We start from the raw sequence: 12,740 nt of genomic DNA on the forward strand, positions 1-12,740 counted from the left end.
AAACAAACAACATTATGTCCCACATCAATCTAATTATTTGAGTGACTCATACATTTATTTTGCACCAGCGCTAATCGCAAAGCGGATTTGCAAATAGGCAGTTCCTTTTTAAAAAATCAAAATGCCCCCCAAATTTTACTCTAGATCGAGATCTACAAGAACATAATTAGATCTAGGGCTGGCTTGACAGTAGGCCTACTTGAATTCTACGACTTCAGCGTAGCAGAAGTTTGGGAAATTAAAACATGATGCCTTGTCTTGGCCTTGGCAACGTTGTTGCCATAGAGACTAGATCTAGATCTATAGATGCTAAGATAGATCTAAAAGACAACATAATTACATATATATACCGCTAACTTAGAAAATTACAGTCTATAGTCTATATCTGCTCAGTACCTAGACCTAGAATCTACATCTCTAGTTTTGAGAAATATGATGTGAAGAATTTCAAGTTTCACAAAATGTCAAGGATTTTCGAATCGAAGTGTATACAGACCCGGTAACCGGGAACAAAGTCACAAAGTATACAGACCCGGTAGGGGAACTCTTTTGTGATTTCGGAGGGTTTCAGCGCCCAGACCCGGTAGTGTGTGTGTGTGTGTCTGTGTGTGTGAGTTAAAGAGAGAGAGAGAGAGAGAGAGAGAGAGAGCGCAGGGGGAAGTGCTAGCAAAATGTATATAATATGACATGTCTGCCAGTTGGCAGGAAGGAACGAAAGACAGAGACAAACAAAGAAAAAAAGAATGCGAGCGATACAGAGAGAGAGAGAGAGAGAGAGAGAGAGAGAGAGAGAGAGAGAGAGAGAGAAAGAGAGAGAGAGAGAAAGAGAGAGAGACTGCTCGATTGAAATTATGACATTGTTCTTTTCTTCAAATTGTGATTCCTCCAACTCCAAAACAGGGGAAAAACGATCGTTCATCGAAAAGACATCCGCAATCTTCATTTAGTTTTAGATCTAGAATCTAGATCTACAGTCTAGATCTAGGCTAGCCTCGAAACTAGATCAATGATTTATATCTGTCTGTCTAGATCTAGAATCTAGATCTAGATCTAGGCCTAGTGTTTTGAGCAGGTAGATTCTAGATCTAGATCTAGAGCAATTGGTTTTTCATGTCATAGTCTTAGTTAGTAACTCAAAAGGACCCAAAATGTAAAGTGTGGAAAATGAGAACTTAATTGTGTAGGCCTTATTATAGCAAAATAGATTCAGCTTCACAATGCTATATAAATAAATCAACAACCACAAGTGCACGACATCGGGCATCAATCTATTGACTACCGAAACAAAACGGTGCTGACCATAGCGTAAACAATATTTCATTTCAGTTGTTTAGATCTCTAGATCTAGATCTAGAGATCTAGATCTAGATCTATATCTAGATCTAATCTAGATTTAGATCTATATCTCTAGATCTAGATGTAGAAGCTTAACTAATAGGCCTGATCTAGATCTAGAATCTAGATCTAGATTCTAGATCTAGATCTAGATCTAGATTTTCTATAGTAATACTTCACCGATCCGTCAGCAGTTAGGCTAGGGCCTACCCGGCTTCGAACGTCGAAGCTTCTTCCTTTGATGTGTACATCTAGAATCTAGATCTAATGATGTTTGGCATATTTCAGATCAGATTCTTCCCTAAAGTCTTTAGTACAGCCAAAGCCAGAATGTGGACTCAGCTGATAGTGATAGCAAACTGTCAACAAAGAATTTTAAATTGCAGCGCGTCATCGAACTTTGAAAATGGGTTGGTAACTTCGAAACCAAAGAATTAGTTTAAGATCTTACTCAAGATCTAGATATAGAATTTGTAATTTCGTCTAGATGGTGAGGCTCCGGGAAAATTCATGAAGCAATAGCACTTGGAGGTTGAAATAATTTTAATTACGAAAATATAAATTTAAAAGAAAAAAAGCGAATAATAAAACGTGAAAACAAGGGACATAACAATGAAAAAATTGAAGAGAAAAAAAGCGAATATTAGACCGTCAAAAACAAGGGACATAACAATGAAATTAAGAAATGGCAGGCTGCTAGTTATTCCCCTTTAAGGGACCAAATACGTCATCGTTCTTTGTCTACGCACCTACGACATCATTCGATGTGTACACCTATATCAACAACGTCAGCGTTCTTTGTGTAGATACTACGTCATCATTCAATGGGTACACATGTACGTCATCATTCAATGAGTACACACATACGTCATCGTTCTTTGTGTAAATAGTACGTCACCATTCAATGAGTACACATAAACGTCATCATCCAATGCGTACACACACACACGTCATCGCTCTTTGTGTAGACACTACGTCATTGGCCATTGTGTACACATAAAATCTTACAAAAGCTTGATTTGTTTGTATCGTTTCGCTAAAAGCACGTGGGTTAGCAGAGCAGTAATTATCACGCCTAAAATATTATTTTAGAGAATGAAAGACTTGTAAACTTGTTTTGCATTGGAAATTACCTTCTTCTGTCTGTATAACGTAATATGTTTTTTTAATAAATTTTTTTTTTTCGTGCGTATTTCCGGCACAAGCAAAGATCTTACACTAATCAGTACTTCATTTTGCGGAAGTGGTGTCACCCATGGAAACGGAAGTGATGCCACCCACTCTAAGAAGACATAGACTTAAGGCGCGTGAAAAGCGCGGATCAACAGACGAATTAGTAGCCAACTTTTCGGGACAGAATGGTGGTTTTTAGAATGCTAAAGCTAGTGGGAAGCAGGATGGGGGTTCAGAGATTGTACATATAAATGGAGATACGCCGGACATGCCGATAAGAGTAAGAAAGTACCCATGTCTGACACATAGAATGTCACTCTGTGAGCTATTGCATTAGGCTGTAGTCTTTGGGTTTGAGTTAAGGAAGGTAACCCTAAAAAGTCATCCCTTCAGTATTTTTCACGGTTATCTCTCTTTGACCATATTTTGAGTGTTATTTCAGTCTAATCTGACATAATTTTTCTCACGCAGAATTGTTTTGGTGTGCTAGATGGGTAGAACTTACTTTTCTGAGAAATTTGATGCCAAAATCAACAATATTACTTAATTTTTCAGCTAGTTACAGATGTTCAAAGTTCGGTAATATTTATTGGGTGAAAATAAGCCAGGCTGTGTTTGGTACCTCAGTGACTAGATCTAGATCTAGATTCTAGAGGCTACCTGCTGATCCAGAACAAGATGTTTTGGAAGATCTGGATCTAGAGGCACTCCTGTACAAATACGGTCCCGTTTGTTTTCATGATGGCCATTGTGGGAGTGAATATAGATAATCTATCCAGAATCTAGATTCTGGATAGCCAAGGTAATAGCCCACAGAATCTATCTTTAGATATTTAACTCTAGATATCTAATATCTAGATCTAGATCTAGATCTAGCTAGAATCTAGATAGATCTAGAGAAGAATCTAGAATCTAGATTTAGATCTAGATCTAGATCTAGATCTAGCAATCAAGATATTGGAGCTTTTTCGGTAGGCCTAGTTCCCTCCCCGCAATTGAGAACTACCGAAAAAGCACCAAGTTATCTAGATACTAGATATAGATCTAGAATCTAGATCATTTTAATTCAATTTAGATTTAGATCTAGATTCTAGATTCTAGGTCTAAATAAGAAACACATAAAAATTACTACAGGGGGTAGATCTAGGTCTAGATCTAGATCGAGTGTGATTTAGTGCAAAGCAAACGGGACTGCTATTGTACAGGAGTGCCGATCACATGTGTGTGCGGATCTAGGAGCCATGTTGGTGACCAGGGTAAAATAGTAAAAGACGTTTTGGCAGTTTTACAACAAGCTTCATACATCGCATGTCTTTTTTCATCACCTCCTTCATGGTTTTTTTTTTACTGTTCTTTGGCTTAGATCTAGGATCTAGGGCATCGTAGATCTAGAATCTAGATCTAGACTTAGATCTATTTGTTTGCTAATTTCGTAATCAACACCCAAACATTCTCTCTCTCTCCCTCCCTCTCTCTCTCCGGCCGACCAACAGCACACCTTAACCCAAACCCTAACATGAACCCTTACCCTGACCCAAACCGTAACCCTAACCCTAGGTCTAACCCTTACCCTAACCCTAACTCACTAACTCTTGTATAGTTTGCTCAGTGGACCTTGTCATGGTAAGTGCCGGCCCTCCGCGGAACTCCTCCCTGAAAATGTAGTTTTCTGAATACAGGGTGTCTTTAAAAAAAAGAGGACCCCATTAAAATAACTCAGTCATCTAGACATTATAATTTCAATAAAACTTCGAACAAATAAAATTCTGATGCTCTCGTGGTCTAGAGGTTACGGTGTTCTCCACTCATTCAATATGTCCCACATTCGAAACCTGACAGCGACAGAAATTTAAAATGTTTTTTCTAAAATCTTCTCCTTTCCCCTCCTTTAACCTGCTCTCTAACCATGTTCTGTCGTCTGTTTTCGTCATCACTTTTGCCCCCCCCCCCCTAATTCCCCCTCCTCTGGGCTCCTGCACTCTTTTTGTTACCTTTCTACTGCTTCTTGCTCCTTCCTACTGCTGTCTTTCAGCCATACCTGCGATCTTATGTCTTATGGTAGGTATAAAGATCAAAGACACGGTCAACTCGGATAAGGGAGAAAAATTTCAAAGATCCCATGATGTTTAAGTTTTACACTTTAAAGATCCCTCGATGGTCCAATATCGATAAGAGTAGGCTTCGGCCACCACCTGGGCAAAATTCAAAATTAATAATTCCTATCAAACTGAAAATGTTTAATGTAGGGACGTCAAATCTGTAAATATAATACAGGAAGAAAATCATGGTTTGTCATACATTGACTCCCGTAACGTACCCATGGTTGAATTTATTTTTTAAAAGTTTTGTTGAAACCAGTCAAAAGATGACCCAGTTAAACAGCCCTTTAAACGGGCCCTCGCTTTTTTTAGACACCTGTTACTATCTCTCTGTTGCAAAAATGATAATGATTAGATTAAAATGTATTAAATATACTGAGATAGATTTATACAATAAACAAACCTGATGATGGTTACCTAATGTTTATCTTTATGACATGGTTTTATTGTTTCATTACAGTGGGGAGATATTTGCTCACAAGACAAACGTGTGTGCCTCAGTGACAGAGACCTGGTCTATCTCCTGGACACGAGGAGAGAGCAAAGGTCAACCAGAAACTGGAGGAGGGTGAGGAACCGGGAAACAGAATTTTTACTGAAACGACAGACTTTAGCGAGACATAAAGGGAAAAGAAGACAAACTACAGTGGAGTCTGCTGAAACCAAACACGGTTCATCCGATAATCATATGGCGGTAAACCTTAATAAAATAATATCTCTGATTTTTTTCTTCAGTCGAACCAGATATCAGGCTGAAGTCTCATCACTACGAATGACAAAGTACAGAGAGCTATTTTAGGAGCGTTATGCTGATGGCGAGGGACGTTCTAAACTATCTATGTATAAGATGTTATGGGTGTGATCTATCAGGGGGAACTAGGCTCCTTGAAAACCTGTCTTCCTGTCATTGCCGCATTGTTGGTGTTTGTTTATTTACATGTTTTTGCTGTGATAATAGATTGATATAGTTGGTGTAACACACAATTCTATACTGGAAATACTATTTGAAATAGAGTCATGCCTTTTAAGGCTCATTGAGAAAGTTGACTTCAGATGGATGTCTCTATATATAAAACTCATAAAATTAGGAGCATAGGCCTACTTTTGATTATTTCTGATGTGAGGAAATTGCATTCTCTGTCCCCCAGCTGTTTCCATCTGTACTTTTTACCTGTGCTGAAAGTGGCTTGAAAGAGCACCAAAACTGGTCCCTCACACCGGTGGAGCAACTGGCTGTTGCTATGGAGAGAAGCTTTCTACGTAAAACATCATCTTTTTCCGAGTTGAGCATTCCAAAGTAAACCATAGTCTTGTTCTTGTTTAGTGTGTGTTTGTGTGTGTGCACTTAATCATAGTGAGTGTGTGTGTGTGTGTGTGTGTGTGTGTGTGTGTGTGTGTGTGTGTGTGTGTATGTGTGTGTGTATGTGTCATTGTAGTTGTGTCTGTTACCATAGCTAGCTGTTGATGTGAATTTATTGAATACATCAAAATGCATATAGAAGGTTTGGAGGGGGGTTACTTGGCCAGTACCCACCATCTTGACCCACCTTGTGGGTAGAGTCTGTTTCTTGTTTTGAAAAGTTGGCAGCTTTGTAAATGGAAAGTCGTGGCTTGTGACTGCGATGTGTGTGTCCTTTAAATCATCCTTCTTTTTTTCAATTTTTGTTCTTTCTTGAAACAGAATTCCTGCTGGCCCAGCCACTGGAGGTGAGGATGTTTCTGAAAACTTGCACAACAGGCGTGGTAAGGAAGTGAAATTTCTTTTTGTGCCATTAGGAAAAGGTTAAAGGGATGTAGTCCATAACATTATTTCAATCAGGATTGATATAATATTTTTTATGTTGTGTCCCTCTTCTCATCTGTGACCACTCACACAATGTTCTTGTCCTGGCCGCCCTTCAACACAGTGGTCCAGTGGTCGACTTTTCTTTATCATCTCCCTCTACACCTATGTTGACTCATTCCATACATTACCGACGTCTGTGCTCTCATGGTTCTGTTCTTTGCCGCAGATTCTATCTATTCTATCAGGCCACCTTGTGAACGAGTTTTAGCTGGTAACGTCAAAGGTTCTCTACATACACGATCTTTGGTAGCGTTCCACAATGATTTTTAACGTACATTTGGTGGCCTTAGAAAACCTCTGATATGTCACCTTGTTCAATATCGAGCACCAGGCGGAAAATAATAAATTTCCAACCAATGCAAAATTTTTTTATAAAAACAATGCCAAGCAGTATTCATTATCATTCTTTCAAAATCAACAAGACTTTATCAAAATAATGTTTTGAAATGTTAATTTAGATATCATATATATTTAGGTTCTCGCTCAATAAATCAGAAATTTTCATGTCAATTTTTAAATAAAGTTTTGTCTTTTGTAAGCTTGTTATCTTGAAAATTATGTACAACAAAAAACAGATAGAGCTTAAAGAAAGTGAAAATTGGACAGAGTGGAAAGCTACAGATCAGAAAATGCTCCTTGCTTCAGAAAGTGATTTTCCCATTTCCCTCTTGGTTTCCCTTTGCCACCACTATTTGTTTCTCTTTCTGCTGGGCTGATATTTGCTCCAATCAAGTCATTGATGCTCTAGCTGTTCCCGTCTTTTTCTTGGTCTTCCCCTTCCTCTGTTTTCTGATACCTTTCTTCGGATAATTCTTTTACACAGAGCTTCTGTGTTTTTGTGAGCCAAAATAAGTGAGCTTTGTGATCAAATGAAATCTATAAATAAACAGTTCTTTAACTGGAGCTTTTTCAAGATCCTCCGGTTGCATTATTTAGAATTATGTTTCTACGTATTTGTTTCATTTTTATTTTGTTTCAGATCCCAACAGTCGTCTGTACCTGAGTGCCAAAGAAATCTCGCCCTTCCTTGAGATACAGCCATAGTTCTCAACACTACACTCAACCATTCACCTAAGAAACGCGATTCTACAGACGGGGTGAGTAATTTTCGAGACTCGCGTGGAGACGTCTAGACAGCTGGGAGATGTAATCGACAAATTTTCACTGAAATATAGGGCAGGGTGGTGTCGCGGTCACAAAATGAGCAATTTGTAATCAAGGTTACTGTAAGTCATTTATTTTAATGATCCTGTGTATGCATCCAAAGAGCTGTTTTAAATATAGGGCCCAAAGGGATATATTTTTTAAAATTAAAGGGTCAAGATTTTTAAAAAAAATGTTTTTTACTTCTTCCCAACAACTTCTAACAGTAGAAATGTAAATCTTTAGCTATCCAGTCGCGGAAGAAAAGATTGTAAGATTGTAACAGTGTCGTTATTACATGAAGGACATTCCTTCTGCAGATGCTCTGATCATCGTCAAACATGGACGGTTTTTTATTGTTATTGTTATCATCATTATTATTGTTATAATCGTTAAAATTGTTACCATCATTATTATTATTACTATTACAGTATAACACGGATATCTCGAATTCGTAAGGACCGACTTCGGAGGTATGAGGGATTTGTAGTTCCAGGGATATCTTACAAAGAAAGAAGGAAAAAAACGTGATTACTAGTCTACTGTGTAGCACCTATCTGTTTTAGAGTGTTATTTTTATTAGTATTATAATTTGTATTAGCATTATTAATTTTATTATTAGTATTATTATTAGTATTATAATTATTATTTTTATGATTGTCATAATCAGAATCATTATTATCACTAGATTCTATTATTATTGTTATTATTTTTTTTTTAAAGTTATCATTATTATCTTTATTATTATCATTGTTATTATTTGCATTATTATCATTGCCATATTTATCTATATCATAGGTTAAATAAAAGATTACCCAGATGTGAATTTGTTGAGAGAAAGAAAGGAAAGAAGAGGATTGTCATTTGTCATCCCCAGCAGTGTTCCCTGCCGTATGTGAGAGACGATCCCTGTGGTCTGAGGCCGGTCAAGCCAGTGCCAATATGGAGTCAGTATCTCTCTGACCGCTCCTCTCTACCTGTGTGTGGGAAGAAAACGGTGGTAGGGGAGAATGTCAAAAAAATATAATTGGTAAATATCATCGGTGTACATTTCTTGTTTGAATTTTCAGGTTTCAAATTACAACTATAGTTGAACCTGCCTTAATGGCCACCTGTCTAAGACAATCACCTGTACAAACGGCCACTTCCCACTTCCCCTTTGTGTTTTTCTGAATTATAATAACACCTGTCCAAGACAACCACCTGTCTAAAACAGTCACTTTTCTCCTCAATAATGGGTGGCTGTCTTGGACAATTTCCGCTGTGCTTTGTGATTTCTCGGACACCCCAGGCTCTTGTAGATTCAGCACTTTATTCATTGGTAGAGATTACAATTTGTTCTTGAACTTTAAATGTTTTAAAAAATTTTATTCAACAAGGAACAATTTTGGAAGATAATGTTGCCATTTGTATATGACATCAGTAAGATCTTATGGTATCTGGGAGCTGTTGAAAAATTTGGAATAAATTCTTGTCCCATTTTTAATCCACAGAGCAATGAGATACTTCTAGTTTTAACTATCTGGTAACAAATATTTTATGTTGTGCCAGTCAGGCTTTCAGTTTTAGTTGTACTGTCCTTGAGTTATAGCCCTTGTCACATGGATCTATAAATGTTGTAGTTCTTGGAAATCTGAAGCCTGTAAGTCCTGTATCACTTCATAATGAATCCAAAGTTTTTATTTTACACGTGTTATTTTATGTACGACGTGATGACCGGTTGTTGCAATCCATACAAAAACATTTTCTCCTTTTCTTTCTTTCCACTCACAGATGTCTTCAGAACGTCAGAACCTGACAGAAATGTTCAGCTATCTGTCCGGAGAACATTCACGACGCTACCATGTTGAAGGGGACATCAGCGCTGCTTACTCAGAGATGGTCATCAACAGGATCTGTCGGTAGATTTGACTGGACGAAAGATGAAGCAGACAAAGAGATCATGTGGACAACTGAGTGGATCTGTGTGGATCGGAAAAAACCCTCATGTCTAGCTCATCCCGAATATTCCCCACTATTTTTAGCTCATCCCCAGTATTTTTTTATATGATCTCTATTATTTTCGAGCTCTTCTCTAATATATTCCAGCTCATTCCGAATACTCCCTACCTTTTTTTTTAGCTCGTCCCCAGTATTTTCTAGATGATCCCTATTATTTTTCAGCTCATCAATATTTTCCTGCTCGTCCCCAGTATTTTCTAGCTGCTCCCTAATATTTTCGAGCCCATCCTTAATTATTTTTAGCTCATCCCTAATATTTTTTAGCTTATCCCCAGTATTTTCTAGCTCATCCCCAGTATTTTCTAGGTCATCCCTAATATTTTCTAGCTCATCCAGAATATTCCCCATTATTTTTTAGCTCATCCCCAGTATTTTGTAGATTTTCCATATTATTGTTAGCTCATCCCTAATATTTTCCAGCTCGTCCCCAGTATTTTCTAGCTGCTCCATAATATTTTCTAGGACATTCCGAATATTTCCCACTATTTTTCATCTGTCCCCGGTATTTTCAAGATTGTCCCTAATACTTTCTAGCTCATCCCCAGTAATTTCTAGCTCATCCCCAGAATTTTTAAAGATTATTTTTATTATTTTCTAGCTCATCCCCAGAATTTTTAAAGATTATTTTTATTATTTTCTAGCTCATCCCCAGAATTTTTAAAGGTTATTTTTATTATTTTCTAGCTCATCCCCAGAATTTTTAAAGATTATTTTTATTATTTTCTAGCTCATCCCCAGAATTTTTAAAGATCATTTTTATTATTTTATAGCTCATCCCCTGTATTTTCTAGCTCATCCCCAGTATTTACTAGGTCATCCATAATATTTTCTAGCCCATTCCAAATATTCCCCACTTTTTTAGCTCATCCCCAGTATTTTGTAGATTATCCCTATTATTTTTTACTGATCCCCAATATTTTCTAGCTCTCCCCAGTATTTTCTAGGTTATCCCTAATATTTTTATAGCTCATCCAGAATATTCTCCTTTATTTTTTAGCACATTCTCAGTATTTTCTAGATTATCCATATTATTTCTAGCTCATTCATAATATTTTCCAGCTCGTCCCCAGTATTTTCTAGCCCGTTCCGAATATTTTCCACTATTTTTTAGCTCATCCCCAGTATTTTCTAGATAATCCTTATTATTTTCTAGCTCACAATCAGTGTTTTCTAGCTCATTCATAATATTTTCGAGCCCGTCCCCAGTATATTCTAGGTCATCCCTAATAATTTTTATAGCTCATCCAGAATATTCCCAATTATTTTTTAGCACATTCGCAGTATTTTCTAGATTATCCATATTATTTCTAGCTCATCCAGAGTATTTTTTAGCTCATCCCCAGTATTTTCTAGATTTTCCATATGATTGCTAGCTCAATCCTAATATTTTCCTGCTCGTCCCCAGTATTTTCTAGCTCCTCCCTAATATTTTCTAGCCCGTTCCGAATATTTCCCACAATTTTTCATCTCGTCCCCAGTATTTTTCAGATTGTCCCTAATAATTTTTAGCTCATCCCTAATATTTTCTATAGCGCATGCAGAATGTTCCCCATTATTTTTTAGCTCATCCCCATTAGTTTCTAGATTATCCATATTATTTCTAGCTCATTCCTAATATCTTCTAGCTCATTCCGAATGTTCCCCACTATTTTTTAGCTCATCCTTAGTATTTTCTAGATGATCCCTGTTATTTTCTATCTCATCCCTAATATTTTCTAGCTTATTCCCAGGGTATTGTATTAAACAAAATTGTTATCGGACCCATGTCCGGCTTTCTCTCAGCTATCATTTTCATCATCACCACCACCATCACCATCATCGTCATTGTCATCGCTTTTGTCATCAAGTAGGACATTTTCAAACCCAAACCAAAGCAACCCTGAAGCAACTGGCGTCTGTGGTGTAGCGGTCAGGTGTTTCACCATTGCATGTAGGAGACGCAAGTTCAATTCCCGAGTGGGGAGAAGATTCCAGAGGTCAGAGCTGCTGTATAGTAGGATGTTAATCGTCTCTTGACTTGAGACGTTGAAATTCTGTTTGTTGAGTTTGCAGGTGTGGTAGACTTGTTGATGTCTTCAGACCTATTATTTTCCAGCTCATCCCTAATATTTTCTTGCTCATCCCCAGTATTTTCTAGGGGACATCAGCGCTGCTTACTCAGAGATGGTCATCAACAGGATCTGTCGAGGATTTGACTGGACGAAAGATGAAGCAGACAAAGAGATGTGACTAGGTCATCCCTAATTGTTTCCAGCTTGTCCCCAGTATTTTCTAGCTCTTCCCTAATAGTTTTTAGCTCATTCCAAACATTCCCCCCTCTTTTTTAGCACATCCCCAGTATTTTCTAGATTTTTCATATTATTGTTAGCTCATCCCTAATATTTTTCAGCTCGTCCCCAGTATTTTCTAGCTGCTCCATAATATTTTCTAGGACATTCCGAATATTTCCCACTATTTTTCGTCTGTCCCCGGTATTTTCAAGATTGTCCCTAATATTTTCTAGCTCATCCCCAGTAATTTCTAGCTCATCCCCAGGATTTTTAAAGATTATTTTTAAAATATTTTTTAGCTCATCCCCAGTATTTTCTAGCTCATCCCCAGTATTTACTAGGTCATCCATAATATTTTCTAGCCCATTCCAAATATTCCCCACTTTTTTAGCTCATTCCCAGTATTTTTTAAATTATCCTTTTAGTTTTTACTGATCCCTAATATTTTCTAGCTCATCCCCAGTATTTTCTAGTTTTTTCTTATTACTTTCTAGCTCACAATCAGTGTTTTCTAGCTCATTCATAATATTTTCGAGCCCGTCCCCAGTATTTTCTAGGTTATCCCTAATATTTTTATAGCTCATCCAGAATATTCCCCTTGATTTTTTAGCACATTCGCAGTATTTTCTAGATTATCCATATTATTTCTAGCTCATCCATAATATTTTTTAGCTCATCCCCAGAATTTTCTAGATTTTCCATATAATTGCTAGCTCAATCCTAATATTTTCCTGCTCGTCCCCAGTATTTTCTAGCTGCTCCCTAATATTTTCGAGCCCATTCCGAATATTTCCCACAATTTTTCATATCGTCCCCAGTATTTTTCAGATTGTCCCTAATCATTTTTAGCTCATCCCCAGTAATTTCTAGGTC

The 12,740-nt window shown here is 37.3% G+C and overlaps 1 protein-coding gene and 2 long non-coding RNA genes across 15 annotated transcripts in view; 2 read left to right on the forward strand and 1 right to left on the reverse strand.

Annotated features, from left to right (window-relative positions):
* LOC106012497 overlaps positions 1 to 2,483 on the reverse strand; it is a 10,603-nt gene extending 8,120 nt beyond the window's left edge. The window contains exon 1 of one of the 3 annotated variants that reach the window (XR_001185062.2): positions 1,787 to 1,925. This is a non-coding gene — a long non-coding RNA (uncharacterized LOC106012497). Of the gene's footprint in view, positions 1 to 1,545; positions 1,709 to 1,786; positions 1,926 to 2,468 lie in introns of those variants that run through there. The other 2 variants (XR_001185059.2, XR_004858867.1) reach the window with 2 other exon arrangements.
* LOC101849309 overlaps positions 1 to 9,811 on the forward strand; it is a 45,001-nt gene extending 35,190 nt beyond the window's left edge. For 2 of the 11 annotated variants that reach the window (XM_035971174.1, XM_005103773.3), the window contains one exon: positions 9,370 to 9,807. Coding sequence is in view for 5 of the 11 variants with exons in the window: in XM_035971173.1 (XP_035827066.1) it covers positions 3,750 to 3,764; positions 5,068 to 5,175; positions 5,756 to 5,904; positions 6,289 to 6,350; positions 7,433 to 7,497 (399 nt within the window). In the remaining 6 variants the exon portion in view is untranslated. Of the gene's footprint in view, positions 1 to 2,617; positions 2,789 to 2,970; positions 3,311 to 3,649; positions 3,765 to 5,067; positions 5,176 to 5,755; positions 5,905 to 6,288; positions 6,351 to 7,432; positions 7,551 to 8,473; positions 8,627 to 9,369 lie in introns of those variants that run through there. The other 9 variants (XM_035971177.1, XR_004858863.1, XM_035971173.1 and 6 more) reach the window with 9 other exon arrangements.
* Positions 9,812 to 11,264: 1,453 nt separating this feature from the next.
* Positions 11,265 to 12,740, forward strand: part of LOC118478167 — a 15,559-nt gene continuing 14,083 nt past the window's right edge. Inside the window, exon 1 of the long non-coding RNA XR_004858869.1 lies at positions 11,265 to 11,649. This is a non-coding gene — a long non-coding RNA (uncharacterized LOC118478167). The remainder of the gene's footprint in view (positions 11,650 to 12,740) is intronic.

This window comes from Aplysia californica, unplaced genomic scaffold (genome assembly GCF_000002075.1).
Source record: "Aplysia californica isolate F4 #8 unplaced genomic scaffold, AplCal3.0 scaffold00389, whole genome shotgun sequence".
Classification (NCBI taxonomy): domain Eukaryota; kingdom Metazoa; phylum Mollusca; class Gastropoda; order Aplysiida; family Aplysiidae; genus Aplysia; species Aplysia californica.